This window comes from Ceratotherium simum, chromosome 3 (assembly GCF_057802395.1).
Source record: "Ceratotherium simum simum isolate JZ-2026a chromosome 3, ASM5780239v1, whole genome shotgun sequence".
NCBI lineage: Eukaryota > Metazoa > Chordata > Mammalia > Perissodactyla > Rhinocerotidae > Ceratotherium > Ceratotherium simum.
In genome coordinates, this window is record NC_141902.1 from 54018860 (window position 1) to 54046509 (window position 27650).

The window sequence follows — 27650 nt, forward strand, 5'->3', positions numbered from 1 at the left end:
TTAGATTCACGTCTGGTTGGAACATTATACAAGAGCGTGTGTCCTTCTCAGGGTGTGGCGTCGGGAGGCACATAATGTCTGTCTGCCCCTCGTTGGTGATGATTATTAATCACCAGGTCAAGGTGTTGTCTGGTTTCTCCACTGTATTGTTAATATGTTACCCCTTGCCATTAGCGAATAATCTGTGGGGGCACTTTAAGATCACGCAGGTATCTTGCTCCTCTCTAAACTTTCTGCTCTGTCTTTAGAATCCATTGATGATCCATGCATGAACCAATCTTTACTATGATGGTTGCAAAATGATGATTTTCCAACTCCACCACCTCCTTCACATTTATCAGTTGGTATTCTCCTGTAAGGGAGGGAGTGCCCTTCCTTACTTGCCTATCCATCCATCCACCCATCATCTATTGATCCACATATCTGTCATATCATTCATCTGTTTTATCAGTATGAACTCATGGATTCCTATTTTAGTTATTGTTATAATCTATTACGTTCTAATATATTTTAATGCTCAATTGTTTCAGACCACTCCCTTCAAGCTGGTTCCTGTGTCCTTTTAACACACTTCCATCACTTTTTTAGCACTTCCTTACTTTCTGGCATAGCAAGATATTCCAGTCTCATTTTGTACCTTCCTTAACCCAGCCCTGGAATCATCCACTTCTCCAAGGGCCCTGATTCCTTTTAGGGGAGAATGACATTTGGAAGCCAAGATCTGGGAACTAGGTGTGCTCATAGTTCTTGGGATGTCATTGTTTCTAGGCTCTGTCAGTGGATTTATATTTTATATATAGAGTATTTGATTCATGATTTCTAAATTTTATATATACAGATCTTCCTTGACTTACAATGGGGTTATGTCCCAATAAACTCATGGTTAGTTGAAAATGCGTTTAATACACCTAATCTACCGAACAGCATAGCTTAGCCTAGCCTAACTTAAATGTGCTCAGAATACTTACATTAGCCTACAGTTGGGCAAAATCACCTAACATAAAGCCAATTTTATAATAAAGTGTTGAATATCTCATGTAATTTATTGAATACTGTACTGAAAGTGAAAAGCAGAATGGTTATATGGGTACAGATGGTGTAAGTGTATCAGTTGTTTACCCTCGTGATCACGTGGCTCACTGGGAGCTGAGGCTCTCTGCCACTGCCCAGCATCATGAGAGAATGTCCTACTGCATATCGCTATGGGAAAAGATCAAAATTCAAAATCGGAAGTACAGTTCCTACTGAATATCACTTTCACACCACTGTGAAGTCAAAAAATTTTAAGTCGAACCATTGTAAGTTGGGGGCCCTCTGTATATTTTTTTATATATAATATATAATTTATATATTGTAAGATATATAATCATAATTTATGTATTATATATAAAATATATGACATAACATAATAATATTATATATATACAGTCAGCCGTCCACGCACTATGTTTACAATTCATGTTTGCATCTGGGGATGTGGAACCTGAGGATATGGAGGGCCCACCCAAGGGACTTGAGCATCCATGGATTTTGGTATCTGCGGGGGGGTTCTGGAACCAATCTCCCGCCAATACTGAGGGACGACTGTATACTATTTTAGAGGCCGTGAGTTCACTTTGATACCTTCCATTCCAATTTTACCCCACAGGGTTCTTTGCCTTTTCTCATTTCACATTTCTATTTCCGTTCTTCCACAGTGAGAACCCTGGCTCCCAACATCACCGTATTTCTCATATCGCTCATTTGCTCAAACCTACAATTTGCATAAGATAGTTTTGGATTTGCACCCTCAACCACTGTGAAAAACAAACTTTCTAAAAACAATTCAAGATTTGTTTGCAATTCTTTTGTCTTTAACCTAAAGCTACACAGTAACCGTACTGCATTCAAAGTTACTTGGGTTGGTTCTTCCTGTCACCGCCTTCAGTGTGGCTATGTTATTCATTTGAAATACAATGGGGTTTATTTGTTTCCATTTGCATTTAGTTTTATCCCTCCCGCCTTGCTGTTTAATTTGATTTTTTAGACGTATGGAACAGTATCATACTTCTAACAGTCAAAACTGCCCATTCTCTTGCGGCTTTTAGGATTCTCTCTTTATCTTTAATTCTGGACATTTTGATTATGATGTGTCTTGGTGTGGGCCTCTTTGGGTTTATCTTGTTTGGGGCTCTCTGTGCCTCCTGTACCTGGATGTCTGTTTCCTTCCTTAGGTTAGGGAAGTTTTCATCTATTATTTCTTGAAATAGATTCTCTGCCCCCTTGTCTCGCTCTTCTCCTTCCGGGACACCTATAACACGGATGTTAGTGCGCTTGATGTTGTCCCAGAGGTCCCTTAGACTGTCCTCACTCTTTTTAATTCTTTTCTCTTTTACCTGTTCACCTTGGGTAATTTCTTCTAGTCTTTCTTCCAGCTCACAGATCCGTTCTTCTGTATCCTCTACTCTGCTTTTGAGTCCCTCTAATGAGTTTTTCATTTCCAGTATTGTATTCTTCATTTCTGCTTGGTTCTTTTTTATATCTTCCATTTCTTTGTTGACATTCTCACTGAGTCCATCTATTCTTCTCCCCAGATCAGTGAGCATCCTTAACACTCTTAGTTTGAACTCTCTGTCGGGTAGGTTGCTCATTTCTGTTTCACTAAGTTCCTTTGTGACAACATGGATGGACATTGAGGGCATGATGCAAAGTGAAATAAGTCAGAGGGAGAAGGTCAAATATCGTATGATTTCCTTCAGTAAGTAGTAGATAATAACAACAATAAACAAACACATAGGGACAGAGATTGGATTGGTGGTTACCAGAGGGGAAGGGGGGAGGGAGGAGGGTGAAAGGGATAATTGGGTACATGTGTGTGGTGATGGGTTGTAATTAGTATTTTGGTGGTGAACATGATGTAATCTATGCAGAAATAGAGGTACAATGATGTACACCTGAAATTTTTACAATGTTATAAACCAATGTTACTGCAATAAACAAAAAATTAAAAAAAAAAAAAAAAAAAAAAAAAAAAACTGCCCAAAAAGATAATACTCAGAGAAGCGTCCCTTCCTCCAAAATCACTTCCATCTTTTTCTTCCTCCCCATTCCTTTGTAGCTTAACCAATTTCATTATTTTATGGCTTGTCTTTTCCATGTTTCTTTGCCAAAAACAAAAAAAGCAGATACATGCATAATTTTTATTTCCCTCTTTTATAAAGAAAAGGTAATATGCAATATATACTCTTTTGTACTTTGCTTTTTTCACTTGACTGTATATCCCAGAAATCACTCCATATCAGTTTTGGGACATCTTCCTCATTCCTTTGTACAGCTGCAGAGGACCACATTTTGTTGATGGATCACCATACAAACATTTCCTATGTTTGGCCATTTATATAGTTTTAAGTGTTTTCAATTATAAATAATACTGCACTGAATAACCGTGTACATTTGTATTTTTGAACTGTTGAGCGTCTAACTTCAGGGCAAATTCCTAGTAGTGGAATTGTTAGATCAAAAGATAAATATATGTGTAGTTGTGTTAGATATCACCAAATTCCCCTCTATGAAGGTTACACCATTTTGCATTCCCACCAGAAATGTTTGAGAGAGTCTGTTTCCCCACAGCCTCACCAACATATGTATTTTCAAGGTTTGGAATTGTTAATCAGCGTTTTTCTTATTATGAGTAAAGCTAAATATCTTTTCACATATTTAAGGGCAATTTTAATATCTTTATGACTTTCTGTTCATGTCTTTTGTGTAAATTCCCTGGAATTTTTGGTCCTTTTTTCTTCTATTTAAAAACAATTTGTATATTATGGATATTAGTCCTTTGATTGTGATATATGTGGCAAATATTTTTTTTTTTAATTATTTACTTATTTTTTTCCCCCAAAGCCCCAGTAGATAGTTGTATGTCATAGCTGCACATCCTTTTAGTTGCTGTATGTGGGACGTGGCCCCAGCATGGCCGGAGAAGTGGTGCGTCGGTGTGCGCCCGGGATCCGAACCCGGGCCACCAGCAGCGGAGTGTGCGCACTTAACCACTAAGCCATGGGGCTGGCCCGCAAATATTTTTTTTCAATTTGTCATTTACCTTTTTACTTTGCTTTTGGTCTTATTTTCCTATACAAAGCTTTTTATATTTATGAAAATGTATCAGTCTTTTCTTTTATGGCATCTGGATTTTGAGTCATCATTAGAAAGTCTTTCTCCATACCCAGATTATACAAGAATTCATCCACATATCGTCTACCATTTGTGTAGTTTCATTTCTTTAAAATTACATCTCATATTTAAAAAATATTTTTATTGAACTATAATTTATGTATAGTAAAATGCTCAGTTCTTAAGTGTATCATTCTATCAACTTTGATGAATGCATATCAAGGCAGACAACGCTTCCATCACCCTCTCTCTTTTCGAAGGTGTCAGACCTGCTTTGTGGTCTGATGGCTCTCCCTGCCTACTTCTGCCTTCTCCCTCTTTATCCTTCACAGGCATTTCCCCCAATAAAGATCTTGTAGATCTACTCTTGTTTCTGTTTCTTGGAGGCCTCAAACTGACATAGGTGGAAACAGAAGTGAACAGTGACCCATGGGGGGACTTGGTGCTTCCATCCCCACAACTCTGGGTTCTGCAGGGCTGGAGATCCTGGTTCCCAGTGGGGATGTACTCTTACTAGGGGACAGAGCCTATAATCTACATCTGTCACCAGGACACTTTGAGCTACTCACATCCAAACACTGTAGGTGAGAAAAGGAGTTGTCATCTTATGAGGGTATTGACCATAACCATCAGAAGAAGTCAGGACTGCTTTCATACAATGGCAGCAGGGAGGAATATGTGTGGAACCCCTTGTACTCCCTTGCCTCATTGTAACCAGAGCTAACGTGAAGCAATTAGAAGGGTCTGATTACCAAGGGCACACACCCTCAGAGTGCAAGTTTGGGTTACACCACCAGGAAGCCACCAAGGCCTACGAGGTGATAGATGAGGGTGAAGGAAATTTAGAGTAGACTGTGGATAAGGGACAGCGTGAATGTCAAGTCCATTCCTGAGACCAAACGGGGCTGGAATTCCTCCCACCAATCTTCCTCTTCTAAGTTTTCTCACAGGAACCTTGGAAGAACTGTTCCCTGAACAAGTTTAAGAAGTGGCTATGTGTTGGCCATGGAGCACCCCACTCATATCACCTTTAAAGAGAAGTTGAGAGGAGCACGGTTGACTGGCAGCCTCAGATGCTGCCCTGTGAACATGGAGGCTGCACTGCCCTGTGGCTGCTCCCAGCAGCTCACCCGTTCCTGCAGTGTAGGGCTTCTCTAACAGGCACCTTTGGCTTGGGGATTCACCGCCATCCTGGCCGAAGGTGTCTCAGACCTGCACTGTGGGTTGGCGCTCTTCCTCCATCATCCTTCCCTCCCTCTCCCGTTGACACGTGTGGGACCAGAAGGCTGTCTGAAAGCACCCCTGCCCGCTTCTGCGCTGTCTCCCTTTATTCTTCACAGGCACTTTCCCCATAATTGCCTTGCGTGTTCAATCCCATTTGAGCGCCTGCAGGTCAGATGACCTGAACTGACGCCTTGGGATTGCTGAAATTGAGCAATGATTCTCTTCTGTAGTTAAAATTGCGTCTCCCCTAGGGCTTGGCAGCAATGGCAGTTTTCACTCTTTCCCAAGCTTAATTGTCTCTCGCCGACTTCCACAAGGATAATATCCTCCTTCCCCAGGCTCTTCCATGATTCAAACAGACTCCTGACTGATCCTTAGTACCTGTCCTCCAGACCAGCCCAGATGCTCAGCACCGCAGAGGAAACACAGTGCCGGCTCGCCCCCGACCCTAAACAAGGGAGCCATGTTGCACCCGTCACGAAAACCTCCTCTCCGGGGGCTCAGGTACTGGGAGGAAGAATTTGAAAAATAAGCTCAGAGAAGCTGCTGCTTCCTAGAAATTAGGGCTCCTCAATTATTCTTTCAGGAATTAGTGCAATTATGCCAATTTAGGGGTCTACCCTAGGCTGGTAAAGGCTTACATTCTTGAACAGCTTCACAATACTATATATACACACGTATATACTTATACACACAAATATATATGTAATGGTGATATATGTAATTGATATAGGTGTGATTTACATAATTGCATAGAAAATATCCCATATTCAGTATAGAATGACATCTTGATAAAAATTTCACAAACATTGCTTTTCTCTTTTTTTCTCTTCATATCCTGGGCCGGCCCCGTGGCTTAGCGGTTAAGTGCGCGCGCTCCGATGCTGGCGGCCAGGGTTCGGATCCCGGGTGCGCACTGATGCACCACTTCTCCGGCCATGCTGAGGCCGTGTCCCACGTACAGCAACTAGAAGGATGTGCAACTATGACATACAACTATCTACTGGGGCTTTGGGGGAAATAAATAAATAAATAAATATCCTAACAGAACAGTATCAAAAACCTTAAAATTGCAATAATATGGTCTAACTACTCAAATAATGTGTAACTAGAATAATAAAACGATCTTCCTTCACCTCGCCCTCTAAACACACCCTCAGAAAATATAGAGAAGATATTGGATTAAAATGTAATCACGCTCTTGTGGTAAAAATCTGGAAGCTTTGACTTTCAAATTTGCGAGACAGGACATTATCCTAATGGAATTATGCTCCTTTTGGAAAGCAGGGACCAAAGAAAAAGAACTACAGCTGCTTTGCATATTACTGTGAGCTATTGGCTACATTGTGAGAGGGAGGTACGTTGCAAAGTAGGAGACAATTGGGAGACAGATTCTTTTCCTCCTTTGGGATTTATACTGTATTGTCTCAGAACTATTATTTCTCTGTGTTGTTCCCTGCTGGACTGTTAAGAGAAGAGACTGGAGTGCCTGAAAATTACAACTGTGAGGTCTACCCTGAAAGATTGGGGGTAATAATGAGTATCACCGAATATCCTGTGAGCCATGAGCCACAGCAGTCCCCACTTCACATACACTCTGAAGTGTGGTTCCAGCCTCAGACTCTGGAAAACATACAGCAAATAGAGGACAGGGGCTACTAGAGTAAGATCAATTCCTACGGGTAGAGGGCCTGAGTATTCCGGATAGAAGGCAGTGGGGATATGAGGTGAGCAAGAGACCCAAATTAGGAGTTGGCGAGAGCCATTAAAAAAAGATCACTTTAGGGCCGTCCCCATGGCTTAGTAGTTAAGTGCTCGCGCTCCGCTACTGGCGGCCCGGGTTCGGATCCGGGTGCCCACCGACGCACAGCTTCTCCAGCCATGCTGAGGCCGCGTCCCACATACAGCAACTAGAAGGATGTGCAGTTATGACATACAACTATCTACTGGGGCTTTGGGGAACAAAAAAAAAAGGAGGAGGATTGGCAATAGATGTTAGCTCAGAGCTGGTCTTCCTCAGCAAAAAGAGGAGGATTAGCACGGATGTTAGCTCAGGGCTGATCTTCCTCACACACACAAAAAAAATCACTTTATGATATGGCATTAAAACAAAAAGTACAATAGAGCATAAACGATAAGAGAAGCAAATGTTCATTGTTGGAGGCATGAGCTAAATCCTACATTTTCTTGTAAAGCCACCAACAAAGTATATTTTATGAGAGATAAGAAAGGAAGTTAGCTATGAGGCCATAAAAACCTGTACTTTATTATTGATACTTTCCCAGGCCAAGCAGTGCATCTGAAGGCAGGAAGAATTGCCAAATTCATCAGAACAAATTTCAAAGCCATGACATGTCTATGTGACTGATTCACACATCACGTTGAACTATCGTTAAGGAGTTGATCATTAATTTCTTAGAAAAACTTCCTATTGAGTTTGAACAGCAGATGCTCAATTTCCAGAGACAGGTGATTCAGTTGAGCCAAAAACAAAACTACAAATGTAGCCAAATATGAATCCCAGGGTTCTTCAACATCCTCAGAATTACCCCATTGATGCTGAAAGTTAGGAGAGTAGATCATGAGCACAGGTTATAGGTCATTTGTGTCTAAATAAGTCTGAAGGAGCTCTTTCAAAGAGCCTAAAGTAAACATTCTAAATGACCAGAAAGCTCTGTGTCCAGCTTTGGCTGGCAGCATTTGTCCTTCCTTAGTGGCTTAGGAAATAATGATGCATCTTATGATCAACAGCGTCTTAGATTTGAAGAAATGTGATGATTAGGAAAAGACATGAAAAGTGGTTTTAAGCTTCTAAGTGAGATGTTTCCGGTTGTGTTGTCATCTCTGTGTTGAGATGCATTTGCCTCCTTCACCCTCAGTCTTAGGAGAATCACAGCCAGAGCCGACACAGGATAGATTCCCACCTGGTCTGAAGATCTACCCGGTCAACCAGACCAAGATAGTCCTATTTATGTATTACGACTAGTCCAAGCTGATACATTTCAAATGCATTTAAACTATTGCTTCAGACTTGACTTAAATTTCCCCTTGTCTTAATACTGTTCCCTTTTGTGAGACTTTCTTGCCTGCCTTGTGTAGGTAGAGGAAAACGATGGTTCACCAGAATGATCAGGACACTTGTGGCTGAGACTTCCTTGTTTACTTTGCACAGGTACAAGTCATCCTTGTCTGAGAACTGGCTTTGGGGCATTTTATGGTTTTTTCCCAAAATGAGAGAAGAAAGGTTAAATGCCTAGCATTTAAGGAAGTAAAGGCAATGATTGGACTGAACTGATCAGACATGACTTGAATTTGCTCATCAGTATAACCAGGTGATTTGTCTTGCAGCTGCATGAGGATATTCAGTAATTAAAAAAATATTTTATTTCCATTTTGTTCCATTCTATCCATTCCATTCCAAAGACATTTGTTGGGCACAAATACTAGTCACAATCCTTGGTCCTGGGGATACATAATGAGTAAGGTACGGTCTTGATCTGCATGAAGGTGGCAGGCCAGAGTAGTGATGTGGGTGGGGTGCAGGCACAAGATTAAATGACTGTCTAGACCTCATTGTGACAAGTGCTAAGGGACGTTCAGGTTTGGAATCAGGCAATCCTGCTATTTAAGCTTTCTGCTTATAAAATGAGAAAAAAGAGGTGTAAATATCAAGTCTCAGCTTAGATATGACCTCTTTCAGGAGCGCTCCCGACCCACATATTTGCTTCCAAAACACCTTATCAGAGCACTTAACACACGGTCCTATGTCTGTATTCTCCAGCAGGCTGTTAAATTCTTTGAGGTGAGGGTCCACGTTTGGTCCACCAAGAATATCCTTGTGTCCAGCGCAGGTTGAACGAATGATAAATATTCTTTGTGAGGATATCGTAAAAAGAATATAGCACTTGCTTCCCTTGAGGAATCTTTTTTCCAAAAAACTTGTTGCTTCAAATTTAGGTTTTTAAACTTATACCTTTAAATGTATAAAAGTAACAAAATTCATTTATAAGTGAAAAAGCAACAAAAAATCTATTAAAAGTGTGTCACAGAAGACATGCTGTAGATGATCATAAATTGTGTTCTCAAGCTAGGAAAATTTATTTTGGGGCCGGTAAATATTTAGCATGACAGATACATTGGTTGATGCCTTTTGATACCTGTAGAAGAGGGAGTTGTCAAAAATGAGGATGCAAGAAAGGCACGGGGGTGGGAAAGCCTGTCCTCTGGCCTGGGAGCTGTGCAGGTTGCTGTTGGCGACAGTATCCTTGAGCCAGGTAGCCTGGGAGTTAAGTGTGAAGGAGTCTGCTGAGTGGAGGTGTCTGGATTTTATTCTCTGAGCCCATGCAAGGGAAGCTCTTGGGGATTTGTCTTTAGCAGGAGAGTTACATGGGCAGAGCTGTGCTTCAGAGCCGTAATCTAAAAACAGAGACTAAATTGTGGCAGGGGAATAAGTTAAGCAGCTGTGGCTGCAGAACCGGAACCAAGGCAAGAAAGGAAAGTGGCGAGGATGGGGAGCTAATCAAGGAGGAATCCGAGGGCCTTGGCAAGCAGCTGAAAGACAGTTTTTCTCTGTATATACTCAGTGCCTGCCAATAATTGCTCCATCAGTGTTTTACAGAATGAGAATTCACACAGAAGGGAAAGAAAGAAGAGGAACCTAAGACATCATGGCAAAGTCAGGCCTGGGTGGATGGTGGCCTTGGCAGTGATTTGGAACCATAAGGCCAGAGCGGGAATAGGAGGAAAGATGATGTGTTCAGACTGGATTGGCAGAGGTGGTTGTTGGCATCTGTCTTCTCCCAGTTCTGTCCTTCCTGTGACCTCTGCCCTTCTGCCAGCTTCTCCCCAATTATACCAGAACATCTTTTTGGTTTTGGTTTTTTTTAGTTGAATATTCTTGTTTTTTAAATAATTTATGGCACTTTTATGCTCCCTGGAAAAATCCCATAGTCTTTGAACGGCAACTGTGGTAAGATCTTAACAAGACAAATGCTCAGTAACTGGGGAGGGGTGTTCTGTGTAATTGAATTTTTCTGATGTCCTTGGGTTGAGTAGAAAACCTTTTAAAAATACTCAGATGAAATATTTGTAAAAAAGAGAAGTCTACTTTCTTTCAAATGCAGATGGTTGACTGTTACCATTAAGAAAAATTATTTAAAACTTGGAAATAAGAAAAAAACGGGCAGCATATCCTTGCAATGAAGACATTGTATTTAAGGGCATTTTTTAATAAGCTCACCCAAGGGTTAGTTGATTATCTAGGGCAGGGCTTCTCACCCTTCACACTATTGACATTTTAGGTGGGGCTGTCCTGTCCACTGGAGGATGTTTAGCAGCATCGCTGGCCTCTACTCTAAAGATTTTATTTATTTTATTTTTTCCCCCCAAAGCCCCAGTGGATAGTTGTATGTTGTAGCTGCACATCCTTCTAGTTGCTGTATGCGGGACTCGGCCTCAGGATGAACGGAGAAGTGGTGCCTCGATGCGCACCCGGGATCCGAACCCGGGCCACCAGCATCGCAGCGCGCGCACTTAACCACCAAGCCACAGGGCCGGCCCTGGCCTCTACTCTAGATGTCCTCTCTCCCCACTGCCTACCCCGAGTTGCTGAGTTCTGGCCAAAAATGTCTCCATGTAATGCCAAATGTCCCCCGGGTGGCACAATTAGCCCTGGTTGAGAACCACTGATTTAGAAGAATGAGCATTGTTTGACTTTGCTATTTGCTGTTAAGGTCTCAGACTCAGTCAAGTTCCTTGGGAATTTGCAGATCTTGTTTTGTAGAGATGCAGTAATTTCTGCCCAGTAGGAGAGAGATCCGAAACATTGTGGTTTTGTATCATCTTGTAGGGCATTAAGCAGTTTTGTATCTAACCTAGGCCCTTCAGTCTAACATTTTTTATGTGTGTGAGAAAGATCAGCCCTGAGCTAACATCCATGCTAATCCTCCTCTTTTTTGCTGAGGAAGACCGGTCCTGGGCTAACATCCATACCCATCTTCCTCTACTTTATGTGGGATGCCGCCACAGTGTGGCCTGACAAGCGGTGCGTCGGTGTGCACCCGGGATCCGAACCTGGGCCGCCAGCAGCGGAGTGCGCGCACTTAACTGCTACGCCACGAGGCTGGCCCCTCAGTCTAACATTTTTTTATAAACGTCTACAGATATCCAGTTTCTCAAGGTGCTCTTTGAACCAGGTTTATCATCTTTTTGCTTCTGTCATTAATTACTGAGTCGAGTAAGTTTTTGATGCATGTGTCTTTGTGAAGAGTCTTGTTTTGAACTTTTGTGAAAATGATGCTTTAGCATGATTGACTTTTCCAGGCTGGCATGACCTGGGGTTGCCATTGTGAACTTGGGGTCAGAAGGCTCCTAGCTTTCAGATTTGATTTCTAAACCGTCTCAGATCTATCTCTGTGGTGCTGTTAAGTTCCTCCTGTCTGTCACTGCCCTCTCCTCTTATCCCCATTGTCACTGACCTGGTTGGGCCCTCATCATGTCCAGTTGGACCACTGCAATATCTTCCCAGCGGGCCTACTCACTTCCAGACTACTGCTCCTTCCTTCCAAACCTGGTGAGCTCTGCCGCCAAATAAAGATTCTTGAACCATGGCTCTGACATGTTGCTGCCAGCTCAAAGATGCCAGGCAATAGGATCATAAGACTTCTGAATTGAAAGAGCTTGTCTTTCAGATTCAGGGTTAGGGATTAGGGTTAGGGTTTCTACAGTGAGGAAACTGAGGCCCAGAAAAGCCATGTAGCCGATTAAAGTCACACAATGAGAGAGAGGCATGTCTTGAAAGAGGTTGGTAATCAGTATGACTGTGTCCTGGACAGTCCCTGGAAACTGACTTTGTGCATAAATCCTAGACATTATCCTAATCCCCCTTCATTTCCATTGCAAAGTACCAGGAAGAAAATGTTTCTATTAATGGGCATGGAGAAGGGGGTGCCAATTAATCCAAGCTTTTCTGGCCTCAGCCAATACTTTCCAGAGCAGTCCTGATTTGCTTTCCTTTGGCATTAGTATCCTGCCTGCTTTAACCACACGGGCTTCCTTATTCTGCCACTCATTTGATTGTGTGGCTGGTTTTCCTGATACTTCCATAGTTAATTCTGTTTGCTGTTCACCGTGTATTTCCACTTTCTTCCAGCTGTCTGGCCTCCCAGTGGCACTTCCGTCGTCCTTCATGAACAACGCCTTCTAATCTCTCCTCTTTTTTTTGGTTCTCCCACAGAGAACCAACAAGTGAGTTAGTCTCTGAATTTAAAATTTTTTCCCCCACACATCTAATCGGATCAGCTTGGCGTTAGGTGCCATTTATCTTTGCACAGTTGCACAGACCACGATACGTATCGTATCTGCTTGCTTGTGAATGGGAACTTGATTAGAGCCCACAAGAGTATCTTATTTAAATAGCACCCGAGGTAGGTGGACTCGGCCACTCAGAATGTGGCCAAGATTAGATGCTTCCTAATAGAAGTAATAAATCCCGTGTGTAATAGCAATTAAGATTTGGCTTGTTTGCTTTCTTTTTTATAAATTAGATTTTGATTTCCCCCACAAATTCACCAGCATTGTGTAGTTTTTCAAAATCTGACTGATGTTTACATATCCCAAATCAAATGTATTTTTGGAAGTTAATGACACCTCCTCTTCCAGGGGGCAGCTCAGTTTCCTTAGGTCCCCATTCCCCCGCTGCCCCCTACTCACTGGTATTTTCCTGAAGTGCCAAGCCAAAAGGTTAAAAGCTGTATTTCAAAGCATAGCTGTTTGTTCCTAGCATAATCATTGCCTTCCCTACTTTATTCCATATTTCAAAATGTATTCCAGATGGATTCAAATTTTAAAGGTAAAAAACTCATAAAAATTATTAAAAGAAAGTGTGAGTGAATATCTGTATGACTCTGGAGTGAAAATGGGCTTTCTCAGAATTATATGGAACTCAGGAGCCAAAAGGAAAATATAGATAAGTTTGACTACATAAAATAATTGCAAACTTCTATGTATCGAGTGTTGCACCTAGGAAAGAACCTCATACCGTAGTCAAAGTCAAACAACACGCTAGGATGAAAAAGCCACAAAACCAGAATGAAGGACAAACAATTGATAAATTCAAAGAGCTCTTACAAATTAATAAGAAAAACTAACAGTCCAATAGATAAATGGGTAGAAAAATCAGGAAAGAAATTTAAGAAAGGCAAATGGCCAAAAACATATGAAAAGAGGTTGAAGCTTACTGATAATCAAAGAAACATAGATGAAAACCATAGTGGGATATCATTTTTCATCTATTGATTGTGGAAAAGACAAAAACGGGACAATACCAGGTACTTTCACAGTAAGTGGGTAAAACTTTTTGGGTAGTGCCAATGAAAAATGTATAAAGTTACATAGTCTTTGACCCAGAAATTATACTTCTAATAATTCTATAAAAATAGCTGTACAAATACACAAAGATGTATATATAATTTTTAAGGCCATTTTTGTAATTAGAAATGCATTAGAAATAACTTCATTTCCAATGATAAAAAATACACTAATGTGGAATGACTTTCAATATATGTATTGTAAAGAGAAAAAGCAAGTTTCAAAGGGGCAAGATTATAAAATATAATACAGTTCTTCTGGAAGTTTCCTGCAAGGATACCACGAGTCAGTCAGAAGGTGCTAGATTAATATCTCTTAGATTCCAGGAACCCTGCCTCCCTTCAGAGCTGGGCAGGGTTCATCCACTCGCTCGCTCACTCTGCAAACATTCACTGTGCACTTCAGGCAATGAGCGTGAGGTTAAGCAAACTGACTCAGAGGCTGGATTACTGAGTGCGAACCCGTCACAGGGCGTGGAGCTCTTATCTTGGGCAAGTTCCTTTCTTCCCTTACACGTGATCCACTCTCTCCTGTTATGGGTGGAGAAACTGAAGTCCAAGGAAGAGAGAGGCTGCACCCCAGGTGGCTTCCCAGCCAGGGAAGAGTAGAGGTTGATCTAGAATTATACCAGGAGAGGTGGCCTGCCTAGAAATCGTGTACTCTTGATATGGGCAGTGGGAGCGGAGTGGAGTGGATAAGCGGGTGGGAGCGGGGTCAGACTGCCAGGGTACAAATTCTGGCCCTGCCATCTACTAATTGTATCATCTTGAGTAGGTTACTCAGGTTATCCTGTACCTTATAGGATGTGTCATGGGGATTAAACTTAAAGTGCTTAGAACAGTGCCTGGCACACAATAAGTGTCAGTATATGTTGGTTGTTGTTATTTGCGAGGCACTAGGGATTAAAAGGCGGACAAAGAACCATACTTCCTTGTACTGTGCAGAAAGAATCGACAACAGAGTGGAGGATAGAGTGTGGGAAACGCCATGACGAGGGAGTGTTTCAGGATATTACAAGGACAAGGAAAAGGGGCCTCCAACCCAGGCTAGAGGGTCAGGGGAGGCTGCCCAGGGGAAGTCATAGCCAAGCTGAGACCTAGAGCAGGCAGGGGTGGGCATTCTCTCTGGGTGGAGGGAACAGCCTGAGTCAAAGTCCAGAGGTGGGGGAGAGCCTGGTTAGTTCCAGGTACTGACAGGAAAGCAGGAGAAATACCTAAGCACATAGTGGGGCAAGGACAGGTACCGTGATCTGGAGGATGTGGCAACTCAGCTGGACCTTCACCCTGGCTGTTTCTTGGAACCCTACTATTTGCCTGACTGATCTGTTCACCTGTCAGGTATTAGCCTAAATGCCACCTCCTCCAAGATGTCTTCCAGGAATTCCCCCTTCCCACACAGCTTGAGGTCTACTTGTTACAGGTGCCCTTGGAACTTTTCTCACTTTTTTGTTACTACTTGTTTGTTCCTCTTCCCTACTAAACTATGAGCTCCTACGTGGTCCCACTTGCATGGGAATTGTTTACCAAGGCATACCCATTAGTATACTCAGGTTACAGATGAGATGACAGAGGCAAGGACAGGATCCAGGGGCTTCCCAAGGATAAAGGGAGCTAGAATTTTCACTCAGGTTCTTGAATTCCACCATGGGCTCGAGTCCACCGTCAATGATCTGAAGCAGGTACACACCCAGGCGGAACGCCAGCTGTAGCTGCCGACTTCCCCTGGCCAGGGCTGGGGCAGGAAGCATCCCTCAAGGCGAGGCTCATCTCTAATGACCTGGAACTACAGTATTTGAGGGCTGGGAGGTACTGAGGACCGAGTCCCGTCTGTTTGGCTTCTCACCTGTTCAGGTATGCACTCTGTGCCTTCCTGACCGGTAAGTGTGGGTGGGAGAGAAGTCAGACTCTCCCCTCGTTCTCACAGGCCTGTGCTCCCCCTCCTCACCTTTCCTGCTGCTGCCCACCTAGGAAGGTAGAGACGGTCTCTGCCCAGGGCCCAGCACCCAGCACGATGTCTCAATGATCCACGCCTGCCAGCTGGCAATGACCATAACTACACACTGGAATTCTCCAGGGGCCCAGAGTGTATGCAGTTGATAAGACCTTGTGGGCTAGGACAGCACAGAGGGGGCCCTAGAAATATTTTCCTCATTTGCTACCAAAAAGGATGGCATGAAGAGCCAGTAGCTTTTTTGTATTTGTTTTGTTTTTTTAAGATCAAGAAAATATAACTAAAATGTATTGCATATTGTTTTGTCATTGAATCCATCTTTATATTTGCATATAGTAGTTGGCATGGTGGTCATTTTCCTTTAAAAGATAACTTGAGCCAGTGAAGTGATGTTCTGTGTTACGTGATGCAAGTATTTGAATTATCTTGTTTAAATTATATTGCTCTCATTATAAAAACATGCAATTTCACATTCTTAGAAAGGTATTTCTACCAGGATCCAGTTAGACATAGATGCACACACACACAATCCTAATTTCCCCAGTAAAATTTCCCCAGTAAAAGACTAGATCTGTTCACACAGGCCTGCAAAGAAGTGAAATAAAGAAAAAGCATGGTTGACTTCTGCAATCAAAGAGAGCACTGTCTTGTTTTGTTTCCTAAGATGATTCTAAAATAATTTTTTAAAAAAATTAAAAAATACGTAATGATGTGCATTCTTGATGAATTAGAAAACTGATGAGACAAAAGGAGAGACTGAAATCCAGCAGTAATCGTACAACCCAGAATGTGGGTTAACTCTTAGTACATTCCTTTGCAGACTCTTTTCTGAAATGTGTTTTTATTTATTTTTAATTAATTAATTAATTTTCTCCCCAAAGCCCCAGTAGATAGTTGTATGTCATAGCTGCATATCCTTCTAGTTGCTGTATGTGGGACGCGGCCCCAGCGTGGCCAGACAAGCAGTGCGTCGGTGCGCGCCTGGGATCCAAACCCGGGCCGCCAGCAGTGGAACGCACGCACTTAACCGTTAAGCCACGGGGCCGGCCCTGAAATGTGTTTTTAAATAAGAAACAAAAGATGATGGTGGTGGTAGAAAGAATGGGAATTAGAGCTTCTGTTCTCTACTCTGCAGGCTTCAGACCAGCTTCTTGACTCCCCTGAACCATGTGCCTTTTTCATACTTATGATTTTAAATTTCCCTGAATTAGGAAATAGCTTCCATATGAGTTAGCCATTTGAGAATAATGCTTATGTCAGAGACCTGAAAAAGTCATGGCTAAATAAAGTAAAAATTAATTCTTCTGTCATATAAATGAAGCCCAGAAGTGGGTGGGCAGTCCAGAACTGGTGAAGTGGCTCCATGGTATTACTATCTTTTAGCTCATCACTTCCATTCTCAATGTTGCCTCAAGGTCCTAAATAGCTGCAGGAGCTCCAACCATTACAACTACATTCATGATAATGAAAGAAGGAAGAGAAGAGCGGCTTAGCCCCCTTTTAAGGAGCTTTCCCAGAAGTACCATTTCACACTTTCAATTATATTTTTGTTTATGGCTTCCACATAGTTAAATCTGTCTCTTTTTTCTTTGTAATTTTCTGTTCTTGGTGTAATATTAAAGAGACTTCCCAACCTAGGTATCAAATATTTCATATATTTTCTGGAAATTTTAGAAATGTCTTTTTTTAAAATTTAAATCTGAAATGTATCTGTGTTTATAGTGTGGAGTGGGGATCTAACTTTCTTTTTCCAAATGGCTGCTGCTCTCAGGGGGCATTTTCTTTAACCCATGTATCTGTTACTTTTGTAGCCACCAGCCAAGATCCTTTCCTAGACAAGGTAGGAGGCATCCAGACAAACTCCTAATCTTCTTCTTTTAGATTTCATTAAGATCCACACTTATTTGTTTGCACTTGTATTTCTAACTGTTCCCTTTTTAGTTTCAACCTCTGGGCTTCCATTATACCCAGTGCATATCTCTTTTTGTACTTACACATGGCATTATAATCTATTTTCAAATATTTCTCCCATAGAAGACTATGAGCTCCTTGACAGTAGGGACTGTCTTAATGAAGTTTGTATCTCTAGCATTTCAGACTTAGCAGCTTCCTCAATCAACAGGTATGAAATAGACTGAATGAATGAAACACTGCCATGTTACGTACCATTTTTTATTGGTTCCATTTCGAAGGTTATCTGCTAATTACACAATAGGAGTTACCTTAATCTCATTCTTAACACGCCTCCAAATCTCATTTTTGGAAGGTTACTTCCGAGAAAGTTTCCTAAGAAAAATTGACCCCTTTAATGCTGTCTGGATTTCAGTTAGCTTCAGCTCTGTGGCGTTCTATTTCTGTGTTGAGCTTACTTCAGGGCGCCTCTATGCATTAATTCCAGTAACTACTAGTAAGCCATGGTGCCAAGACTCCAGTACTTAGGGGACCCTCCCGGGGACACGGTGGTAGCTGTTCATTCAGGAAACATTCATGGTGAATCTACCCTCTGCGCGTTCTCGTGTTGGCTGCTGTGGGGAGGTCCCTGCCCTCGAGTTCATGACACCACGATGAGGACAAGTGCATTTAGACTAGTTCGTGAGGTGGGGGGATAGAAAAACCATGGTTGTTATTGCCCTCCCCATCTATGGTGCTGAGGAACAGGCAGCCCGGCCTTGGTAGAGAGCGGAGCACCACCCAAAGATGTGTGTATGTGTGTGTGGGCGGGGGGCAGTAAGGACTTGAGGTGTCCTTTACAATTTAGCAAATGGTCTGTCTTGGGAACATGAGTAGAAAGGAGCAAGTTGGATTATTTCACCTGGGAAGATTCAGTGACTAAGTACTTATTGAGTTCTATGGGGTTTCTTTCTTTTTTTTTTTTCTTTCTTGAATCTCTCTCCTCTGTCACTGCAGCTCACGTGGAGCGTGTCCCCGGGGAGGGATGGCATTGGGTGCCTAGAGGAAATGGAGCTCTAGGAGGGACCCGAGAGCGCCCTTCCAGCCAGCAACGTGCAGCTGAGCATGAGCGTCATTTTACAACCCAGATGGGAGACAAGGTTGATCTTATTGGGTGTTTTAACCACTTCTCTGTGCCCAGAGATCATAGCCCCATCTTGGCCAAGAGCCCACTGACACAGAACATTAAATAAGTTTAAGGTTCAAAGCACCCCCGCCCTATCTTCCTCAGTACCTTCAGTCTCTTTCAAACCCCAGCTCCAGCCCATCCAGTAACACATTAACTTGGCCTGTGCCTGTTTATCTATTCTCGCTTCCTGCCTCTCTGCCTCATGGTCTCTTCTTTGTTGCTCAGTGGCCGCCCTTGCCATCCATGATCGCACACAACCTTTCTCTCCTGGCCAGCCTTGGAATTCTGCTAATGTCTGCTGTGTTGGGTGCTGACGGGTATAGAACATGGCTTCCAGGAGCTTCCAGTCTAATGAGAGGACAAAGCTGACACTTACCAGAGGGAAACGCTACCATAATAAAATAAGTAAAAGGGTGCATTTGCCAATTTGTAAATTCAGCTTGAAATGGTTGGATCCCTGCTGCCTGGGCCCTCCTCTGCCCCTATTGTTGGGACTGTAGGGTCCCTGGAACCTCCATCGAAGTTAACACTAAACTCCAGTGAATTATTCCAGATATACCCAGGTGAGCCTGGCTTAGTTTCTCTGTTCCCCACTGCTGGAACTCTGAGACCCTCCCACAAACATACAAGACTTTATAATTCAAAACTCAGGGGATGCAGGCAAAGCTTTTACCTAATAGGCAGGCTAAACTCATGATTAGGAGAAAAGGATTGTGGGCTTGAGTGGGAAGAGTTTGCTATTTCATAAACAGCACCATAGCGGTAGCCATTGTGGGAAAACTCAGAGCTGTGTTGGACTTCCTCATACCCATTATCTGGTTTAATGTTGCTTTTATTTCGGATACTTGATGGAGGTGAGTGCTCATCATTTTCCGTGCTTGGGACTTCTAAATATCTTCATGTAATCCTGGACTCTTGGGTACATTTGCCTCCAGGCTCATCTGGCTCTGCCACTGGGCATCAGGAAGGGTAAAAGAAACCGTAAGGAAGGGCCTCATATCCCGGGTCTGGGTTTCTGCCATGAAACTTTCCTGGTTTCTCAGGCATGCTGGGACCAGGCCCTTCCTCTCTCTTGCCAGTGCCCCATCTGCTCTTCAAGGCCAGCATGGAGTTAAGGTGTGGAACCCGCTGACCATCTTTCCGAATGCCCACCTGATCTCTACGGGTGGCCTGGCTCCCAATCTTCCTGTGCCCCATTCTGTTCCCTCTGCTGCAATTCCCTGGGATCAGCTGCAGCTCATCCCCAGTCTCTGCAGTGGTAACGGTGACCATTTACAACTGGGTCTCTTTCTGGAGCACAGAGAAGACAATACTAGGTCTTTTCCTTGGTTTACCCATCTGGCCACATCACCAGCATCAATACTTTTGCTTGGTCCAGAGTTCAAGAATGCTATTTGTACCCTCTTTGAGCTATTCTGTGAGTAAAATAGGATCTTTGTGGGCTGGCACTGGAGCCTACATAACAATAACCTTCATTGAGGTGCTACATATGCCAGCTATTAAGCCAGGTCCCTCATATGTGTTATCTTGTTTAAGCTTCACAACAATCCTATAAAATAAGTATTAGCCCCAATTACACAAAAGAAGTCGCTGAAGCACAGAGATTACAGAGTTTGCCCAAGGTCACCCAGCTAGAAAGTGGCAAAGCCAGGATTCAGACGTAGCTCTGTCCTGCCAAAGCCCAGGGGTGCCCATAACTACTACCCACTTGGTGTTCCTAATACATAGATTATCTTAACAATATATATCCACAATTCGTTAATGTTATATTATCATATATTTAACAATTATGAGTAGATACCTATTTTGGTTACCTTAAAAAATATTCAAAATACTTTCTCTTTATTGAGAGACTCAATGATGTGATTTTTTATGGGAAAGCAGGTGGGACTCTGAGGGAGCCATCAAAGAAAAGTCAGATATCAAGAAATTGGAGAGATTTTTCTAGATTCAGGTACTAGAGCAAGTGTTTATCCTTTAATCATTTTTGTCTCAGAGATTTTACAGCTCAACAACAGAGAGTCACTCAGAATCTGAGTGACTGAAGCTGGCAGAAGACAGAGGCCGGTGGAGTGGGGCCATAAAAGTGGGGGTGCAGATGACTCTAGATGGCTCCCTGCCATTGGCCTGTCTTCATGTAGAGTCAGCAACAGGCAGAGGAGGTCCAAAAACAGAAAAGACCTAAATTCCCTACGTTATATTGGGGGCTACGTAAACAATCCTTGTAGGAAGACAACACTGATCTGCGTTAATATGCCTTTGTCTTCAGATGAAGCCCACCCCGCTGGACTCAGCTTTGCCACGCCAGAAGGGAGACTCTGCAAACCATGTTTTGTGTTTTTCCAGGGGCCTCCTATTAGGCTCTGCCAAGAGGGGGCGCTGGAGGGAGACCGCCAGGCTGGCGCGGGCCGTCCTGTTTGCTTCCTGTCTACTTCCTGCTCCTGTGAGCGTCGCCATGTCAACGTCAGTCCGTTACCTCGCGGTGGTGGTTCCTTTATGGAGCTGCGTTAAATCCACTCTACAGTAACGGAGAACAGAGACACCAGCCGCCTTATAAGAGGTCTGGGTCTCGGCCTGGGGCCCTCCTCTGAGCTCAGAGACCCCAGCACCATCTGAGTCGTGTCCCCGTCTCAGACGTCTGAGTTTCAGCTTGTTGGCACCCCTCCTCCCGAATTCTAAACTTAATAATTCCCAAATCTTCATTCCTTCAGCCTAGGAGTACTAGCTACTTCCCTAATAATTTAGTGTCGTCTAAACCCCCCACCTCCAGCCCTTTTTAGTTATTTAACAACTTGATATCTACTTAAGTTCTTTATATTAAACTTGCTATTTCAAATATTTGGCCAGGAATGCTACATTTGGGGAGGGGTGGTTTGGGCGTGGGGGCATGGGGAGGAAAACAGTGGCAAAGGACGTCAGCGGCTTTGAAGAAGGCGTTTTCCACACTGTATTGCCAAACCCGTCCCATGGGGCTCTCACTCAAGTCCAGGCGCATATGGTGTTATCCATTCTTCAGACTGCCAAGACCCGTAGGCTCACAGACATTAGTGAGGGAGATCTACAGTCTGGAACCGTGTGCATATTTCTACAACCTACAGAGGAACAGTCACGGAAAGTCAGGCAAATGGATTTTTTTCAGTAGTTGCAGTAGTTGCCATTTGAAGAGTAAACTGTGGTTTTCATTGACTTTTTTTTTTTGAGTAAAAAAAAAACAGTCCTTGAAGGGAATTTTTATTGCTCAGTCTTGTCATGTTGAGGGAACATAGAGGAGTGACACTTGGACTCAGGCCAGTAGAAGGCAGGGGCATATCTGTGTGTTTCTATGGTTCCTTGTTAAGGTGAAAAAAGCTTTCGGGTTTTTGTATGAGCTTTGACAGGTGTTTATGAATGGTTTTGTGGCAGGAGAGCAGAGATACAGACTGGGCTGTTCTGGTTGAAATACCTGCTTGCCTTCTCAGATATCGGCGTATCGGCAGCATTTTTTTTCCCTGTCTCGCTCACCTCCCTGAATGACTCGTTCTTGACAATTTGCTCCTGAGTGTTATATCTGAGCTTGTTCTTTCATCTGAGGGCAGGAAGCTGAAAGGTGAGTGATAGAGCCACCTGCTGCTCGCTACTCTCCAGGGATTAAGGAAGAGCCTGAGACAGTTTCTCGGACATCCTGTGAATATCAGAAAATATATTTTGTAGGGGCTAAAAGAAGACCAGGGGATATGGTGTGCACATTGGCTTCCATGGAACCCAACCAATCTTCCCTTGGAAATAGAAACACACTCTGACGAGAGATCTTCCCTAAGCAGGAAAGAGGCTATTAAAGGTGAGAATTTTCTTAATTTTTCATTTTTTCTTCCTTCTAGATTCCCATGAAAGCTGTTACTAAAGAGGATACAATCTTATGTTTAGAAAGAGAATGCAATAAGGGAAAACAATCATTGCTGGAAGGATGTATCACATTTTGTGTCTCTTTCTCTCCTTTTAGGGATTTTTTTTTTCCCTATAGTATCTGATTTTCTTGGATGGTACTCAGTACCCTATGTTGTATTTAAAAGGTAGCTGTGGTTTGGAGGAACAAGTGTTAGGCTTACAGACAAAAATATTAGGGGGAAGGGGTAGTGGAGGAGAGTCCCAGATTTGCTTCTTATAATATATGTGATAATTGGCAAGTTATTTAGCTTCTGTTTTCCTATCTATAAAGGAGGTTTAATAATAGTACATTTCAGGTATGTTGTGAAGATTAAATGAGACAATGTAAAGAAATATTGCTGGCCCATAGAAAGCACTCAAAAATTGTATATGCGTAGCTCTGTGTGTCTCCGTGTGTAGATGTATTTTAGATTTCTACAGACTAAGAGTTGTCTATGTGAATGATTATGAAGCATTTTTTGGATTATATCCAATTTTTTGTACTTAAGAACATTTTTTTTAAAAGGGTGGCTAGATATCACATCTAACCAATGAATTATATGTGGTGAAAGCATCCCAATACATAAATTGCCAAACAAGAGCAAGAAATGTACTTTTTCTTTTATAAGGACCTTTGGATTTCTAGAACTGATGCTGCATGTCTGAATCTCATAGATTTTCTCTATAGACTGATCAGAAATTCTAGGCCCCAGATAAGAGCTATGTTAAAAACAGAGTGGTAAGGCGTGGGGGGAAGAATGAGGATTGAAGGGTGGGGTCTTCTTACTAATTACCCCTCTACGTCAGCAGGTGCTCAGTTCTGCTTCTTATCCCTCTCCTGGGGTGGTGGAGCCCGATCCTGACCCCAGGATGCTCAGCTAGTTTGTAGGGTCAGGTTATAGACCTCCATCAGCAGGCTGGTGTAAGAGGTTCCTAGGCAGGTCTTGACTGAGGATATTTGTCTAGAGAAGAAATATATTTTTGCCATCACTTTGGAGTTGAACTTGATGTTCCTGTGAGCATGTTCAGGGATAGTTTGTAACTGAAGGCATTTTGTTCTGTCCAAGGATTCCATCCTCCTCCTTCCCTGTGCCCAAGCTCTACCCAGCTCCTATCCCATGAAGATGGTTTGGTGGAAGAAGAAACTCTGCCGGCAGCATTATCTGTGGGCCGTGGGCTGCTATATGCTGCTGGCCATTGTGGCTCTGAGATTTTCTCTTAGATTGAAATGTGACTTTAATTCCGTGGATCTGGAGTCCAGGGATTTTCAAAGCCAGCGCTGTCGGGATATCTTGTACAAGTCCCTGAAGCTGCCGGTAAGGAGACCCATCAACTGCTCCGGGATCATCCGTGGGGACCGGGAAGCAGTGATAGGGGCTCTCCTGGACAACCTGGAGGTCAAGAAGAAGCGGCAGCCTTTCACAGACGCTGACTACCTCAACATGACCAGAGACTGTGAGCACTTTAAGGCCAAAAGGAAGTTCATACGGTTCCCACTGAGCAAAGAAGAGTTAGACTTCCCTATTGCGTACTCTATGGTGATCCATGAGAAGATTGAAAACTTTGAAAGGCTGCTGCGAGCTGTGTATGCCCCTCAGAACATATACTGCATCCATGTGGATGAGAAGTCCCCAGAAACTTTCAAGGAGGCAGTCAAGGCGATTATTTCATGTTTCCCTAACGTCTTCATGGCCAGTAAGCTGGTTCGGGTGGTTTATGCCTCCTGGTCCAGGGTGCAGGCTGACTTGAACTGTATGGAAGACTTGCTCCGGAGCCCAGTGCCATGGAAATACTTCCTAAATACATGTGGGACAGACTTTCCTATCAAGACCAATGCCGAGATGGTCCTGGCCCTCAAGATGTTGAATGGGAAGAACAGTATGGAGTCAGAGATACCTACTGAGTACAAAAGGTCTCGCTGGAAATATCACTATGAGGTGACAGACACATTGCACATAACGGGCAAGATGAAGGACCCTCCCCCTGATAATTTACCTATGTTCACGGGGAATGCCTACATTGTGGCTTCTCGAGGCTTTATCCAACATGTCTTAGAAAACCCCAAATCCCGACAACTGATTGAATGGGTCAAAGACACCTATAGCCCAGATGAACACCTCTGGGCCACCCTTCACCGTGCACCATGGATGCCTGGCTCTGTTCCCTACCACCCCAAGTTTCACATCTCTGACATGACTGCCATTGCCAGGCTGGTCAAGTGGCAGGACCATGAGGGAAACATCAGTATGGGGGCACCTTATGAACCTTGCTCTGGAATCCACCAGCGGGCTGTCTGTATTTATGGAACTGGGGACCTGCACTGGATTCTTCAGAACCATCACCTGTTGGCCAACAAATTTGACCCAAAGGTGGATGATAATGTTCTTCAGTGCTTAGAAGAGTACTTACGTCATAAGGCCATCTACGGGACTGAACTCGGAGATACCCTGTGAGAGAATTGCTGCCTGGGCGGTGCGGTGGGTGGGGGGCAGGAACATGTGCAAACATGCCCAGAACATGCTGGGACAGTGTGGGTGGGCAAGCAGGGCTCTGGAATCCAGGGTGGGTAAGTAGATCTGCTGCTGTGCAAGTTTCTGCCCTGGGTGAACACTGACTGTTCTCTCAATAGCTTCTCCACTGACTTTCTCACTGAGTGAGAATAAGAATCAGTTATTTGGGAGAGTAAGGGAGGGAAGTGTGGCGGGAGACCTGAGATGTCAGTTGAATGTTAGTTGTCAGCTTTTTCATGCTGTGGAGATGCCATTCCTAATAATTCTAGGCTTGGTAGTGGGGAGGGGGACTTGGATGGAAAAAGGGCCTTCTCTTTTGTACTATTAACTTAAAAATAAATAGCTCCTGATTCAAAACCCTACCTTTACTTTTTGTGTAGTAAGCCAGAAATAAAAGTGTGAGACTTCTTCTCATAACTGTCGGTGACATTTAAAATCCCTGGGGGCTGGCAAGAGAATCCCCGTTATTCTAAAATGTTCATGGCAGGCTGTATAAATAGCAAATTCAAAAGAATATAGAGGAACAGAGCTGATTGTTTTATTATTGAAAGTGCTCCTTATTTTGTTTACATTGCCAGATTCGTGACTTTTCTGTAAGGGAAAAGGCAGGGTGGTTTGACCAATTTGACCACCCATAACTTTATGGGAAAATTACAGCACTGATTTTGCCAGCCTCGCAGCCAAAGCTTAACGTTCTGTAACAAATATAATACCCATTTAGGTAAGGTCACTATATAATTTATTGTCCAAACTGGAACACATTTTAGTGGGTTGGGTGGGGGCTGTGCTATTAAAATGTTGTTGGGAAACAAGAATAAACTAGAACTGTCTAGCTAAACCAGAAGTCGGGTTATTCCATGTTTAGGCTTCTTGAGTCAAAACTCTATTATTTAAGTATATGATGGAAGGGTCACTATTTGTGGTTCTGTGGCTTATACATTTCCTTGTGGGGAGACAATTGTGTGCGTGTGTGCGCATGTGTGTGTATTTGCCCCCCTCCCCCCACAACGTTACCCAGTGAAACAGTTTCTTTTATGAAGCTCCAGAGATAATTGTCAGACAATAGGAAGGCAATTGGCTGTTAGTCATGCTCTTCTGTGATGGGTAAGATTACTATATAAAAGATAGGCATGTCTTGTATATACTACAGCTGATCTTCTGCAGATAATATACTCTGGAAAAGTGATTTATATACAAATTAGTTTGTGTCATTTGAATGATGTTCCCATTAATATGACATGATGTCATTACTGTGTTTCTTCATTTCTGACGGTGATTCAGTTAATCAAGTTTTCTCTCACGATCAACTTTCCCTGCAACCCATAGACTCTGACATAGTTAGCTCTGTGTCTGACACAGTGACTTTTCTAGTTATAAGTTAGTGATTGCTTTTTGTGAGGTTAGACTCCTTTGGTAATGGGCTTGGCCACCACCAACTTACCTGCACCGTAATATTGAGTCCTCTTCACCTCACTCCTGGCCCTGCCATGGAGACGACTGATGAATAGTCATACGCTCAGCAGATGAGCCCTGTAAGGTCTGCTCGCAGCAGTGGCGATCATGGACCTCTCCACCTGCTAGCCTTTGTGACTGTCCTTAGTCCTCCTTTGAGGGGGGCTGGAAGGGGATGTGCTGCTGCTGTGGAAGGTGGGCAGGAAAGCTTCCCTGAGCACTTGTGTTCTGAGAAAAGAACTCAGGTCTTTGGCCTCATAGTCAACTTCCTCTGTCAATTTTCATGTGAAATAAATTATTAAATTTTATGTAAATAAACTAAAAAGATTAAAATGTGAACTTGTCATTTTGGGGGGAGCAGTTGCTGGAATTTTGCAAGCATTGAAATTTTCTCTAGAAATATATTCAGGTGAGTAGGAAGTGCTCTTTACTAATATAAGGTCTTCATATCAGAAGGATCAAATTTCTCCCTCATTTGTTTTAGTGTATCTTAGAAGTCAAACAATTAAACCAACACATCTGTTGATTTTTCCTTCCCTCTGAGTCATACCTGTTTCTTTATCTTTTCTCTGGAAAGGAAAATTGAGCAACTATGTTTGTATTACCTCTCAAGGTTTGAATTTCCTCTTTATTTTTGATTTGTGGACTATTGGTAAGCATTGTTTTAACAACTATTTTTGTTGCACACTCTGCTTATTGTAATCTTTGCTGTTCTCTTGATGGAGTGAAATTTTTTTTTTTTTTTTTTGATGAGGAAGGTTAGTCCTGAGCTAACATCTGTTGCCAATCCTCCTTTTTGCTGAGGAAGATTGGCCCTGGGCTAACATCTGTGTCCATCTTCCTCTACTTTATATGTGGGACACCTGCCACAGGATGGCTTGATAAGCAGTGCGTAGGTCCATGCCTGGGATCCAAACCTGCGAACCCCAGACCGCTGAAGTGGAGTGTGTGAACTTAACCACTATGCCACTGAGCTGGCCCCTGAAAAATTTTTTTTTTGTGTGAGGAAGATC

The 27650-nt window shown here is 43.0% G+C and overlaps 1 protein-coding gene across 1 annotated transcript in view; it reads left to right on the plus strand.

Annotated features, from left to right (window-relative positions):
* Positions 1 to 26341, plus strand: part of GCNT3 (glucosaminyl (N-acetyl) transferase 3, mucin type) — an 82495-nt gene extending 56154 nt beyond the window's left edge. The window contains exons 4-5 of the mRNA XM_004421639.3: positions 22463 to 22589; positions 23743 to 26341. Coding sequence (XP_004421696.1) covers positions 23794 to 25128 — 1335 coding nt within the window. The 5' untranslated portion in view covers positions 22463 to 22589; positions 23743 to 23793 and the 3' untranslated portion in view covers positions 25129 to 26341. The remainder of the gene's footprint in view (positions 1 to 22462; positions 22590 to 23742) is intronic.
* Positions 26342 to 27650: the final 1309 nt, after the last annotated feature.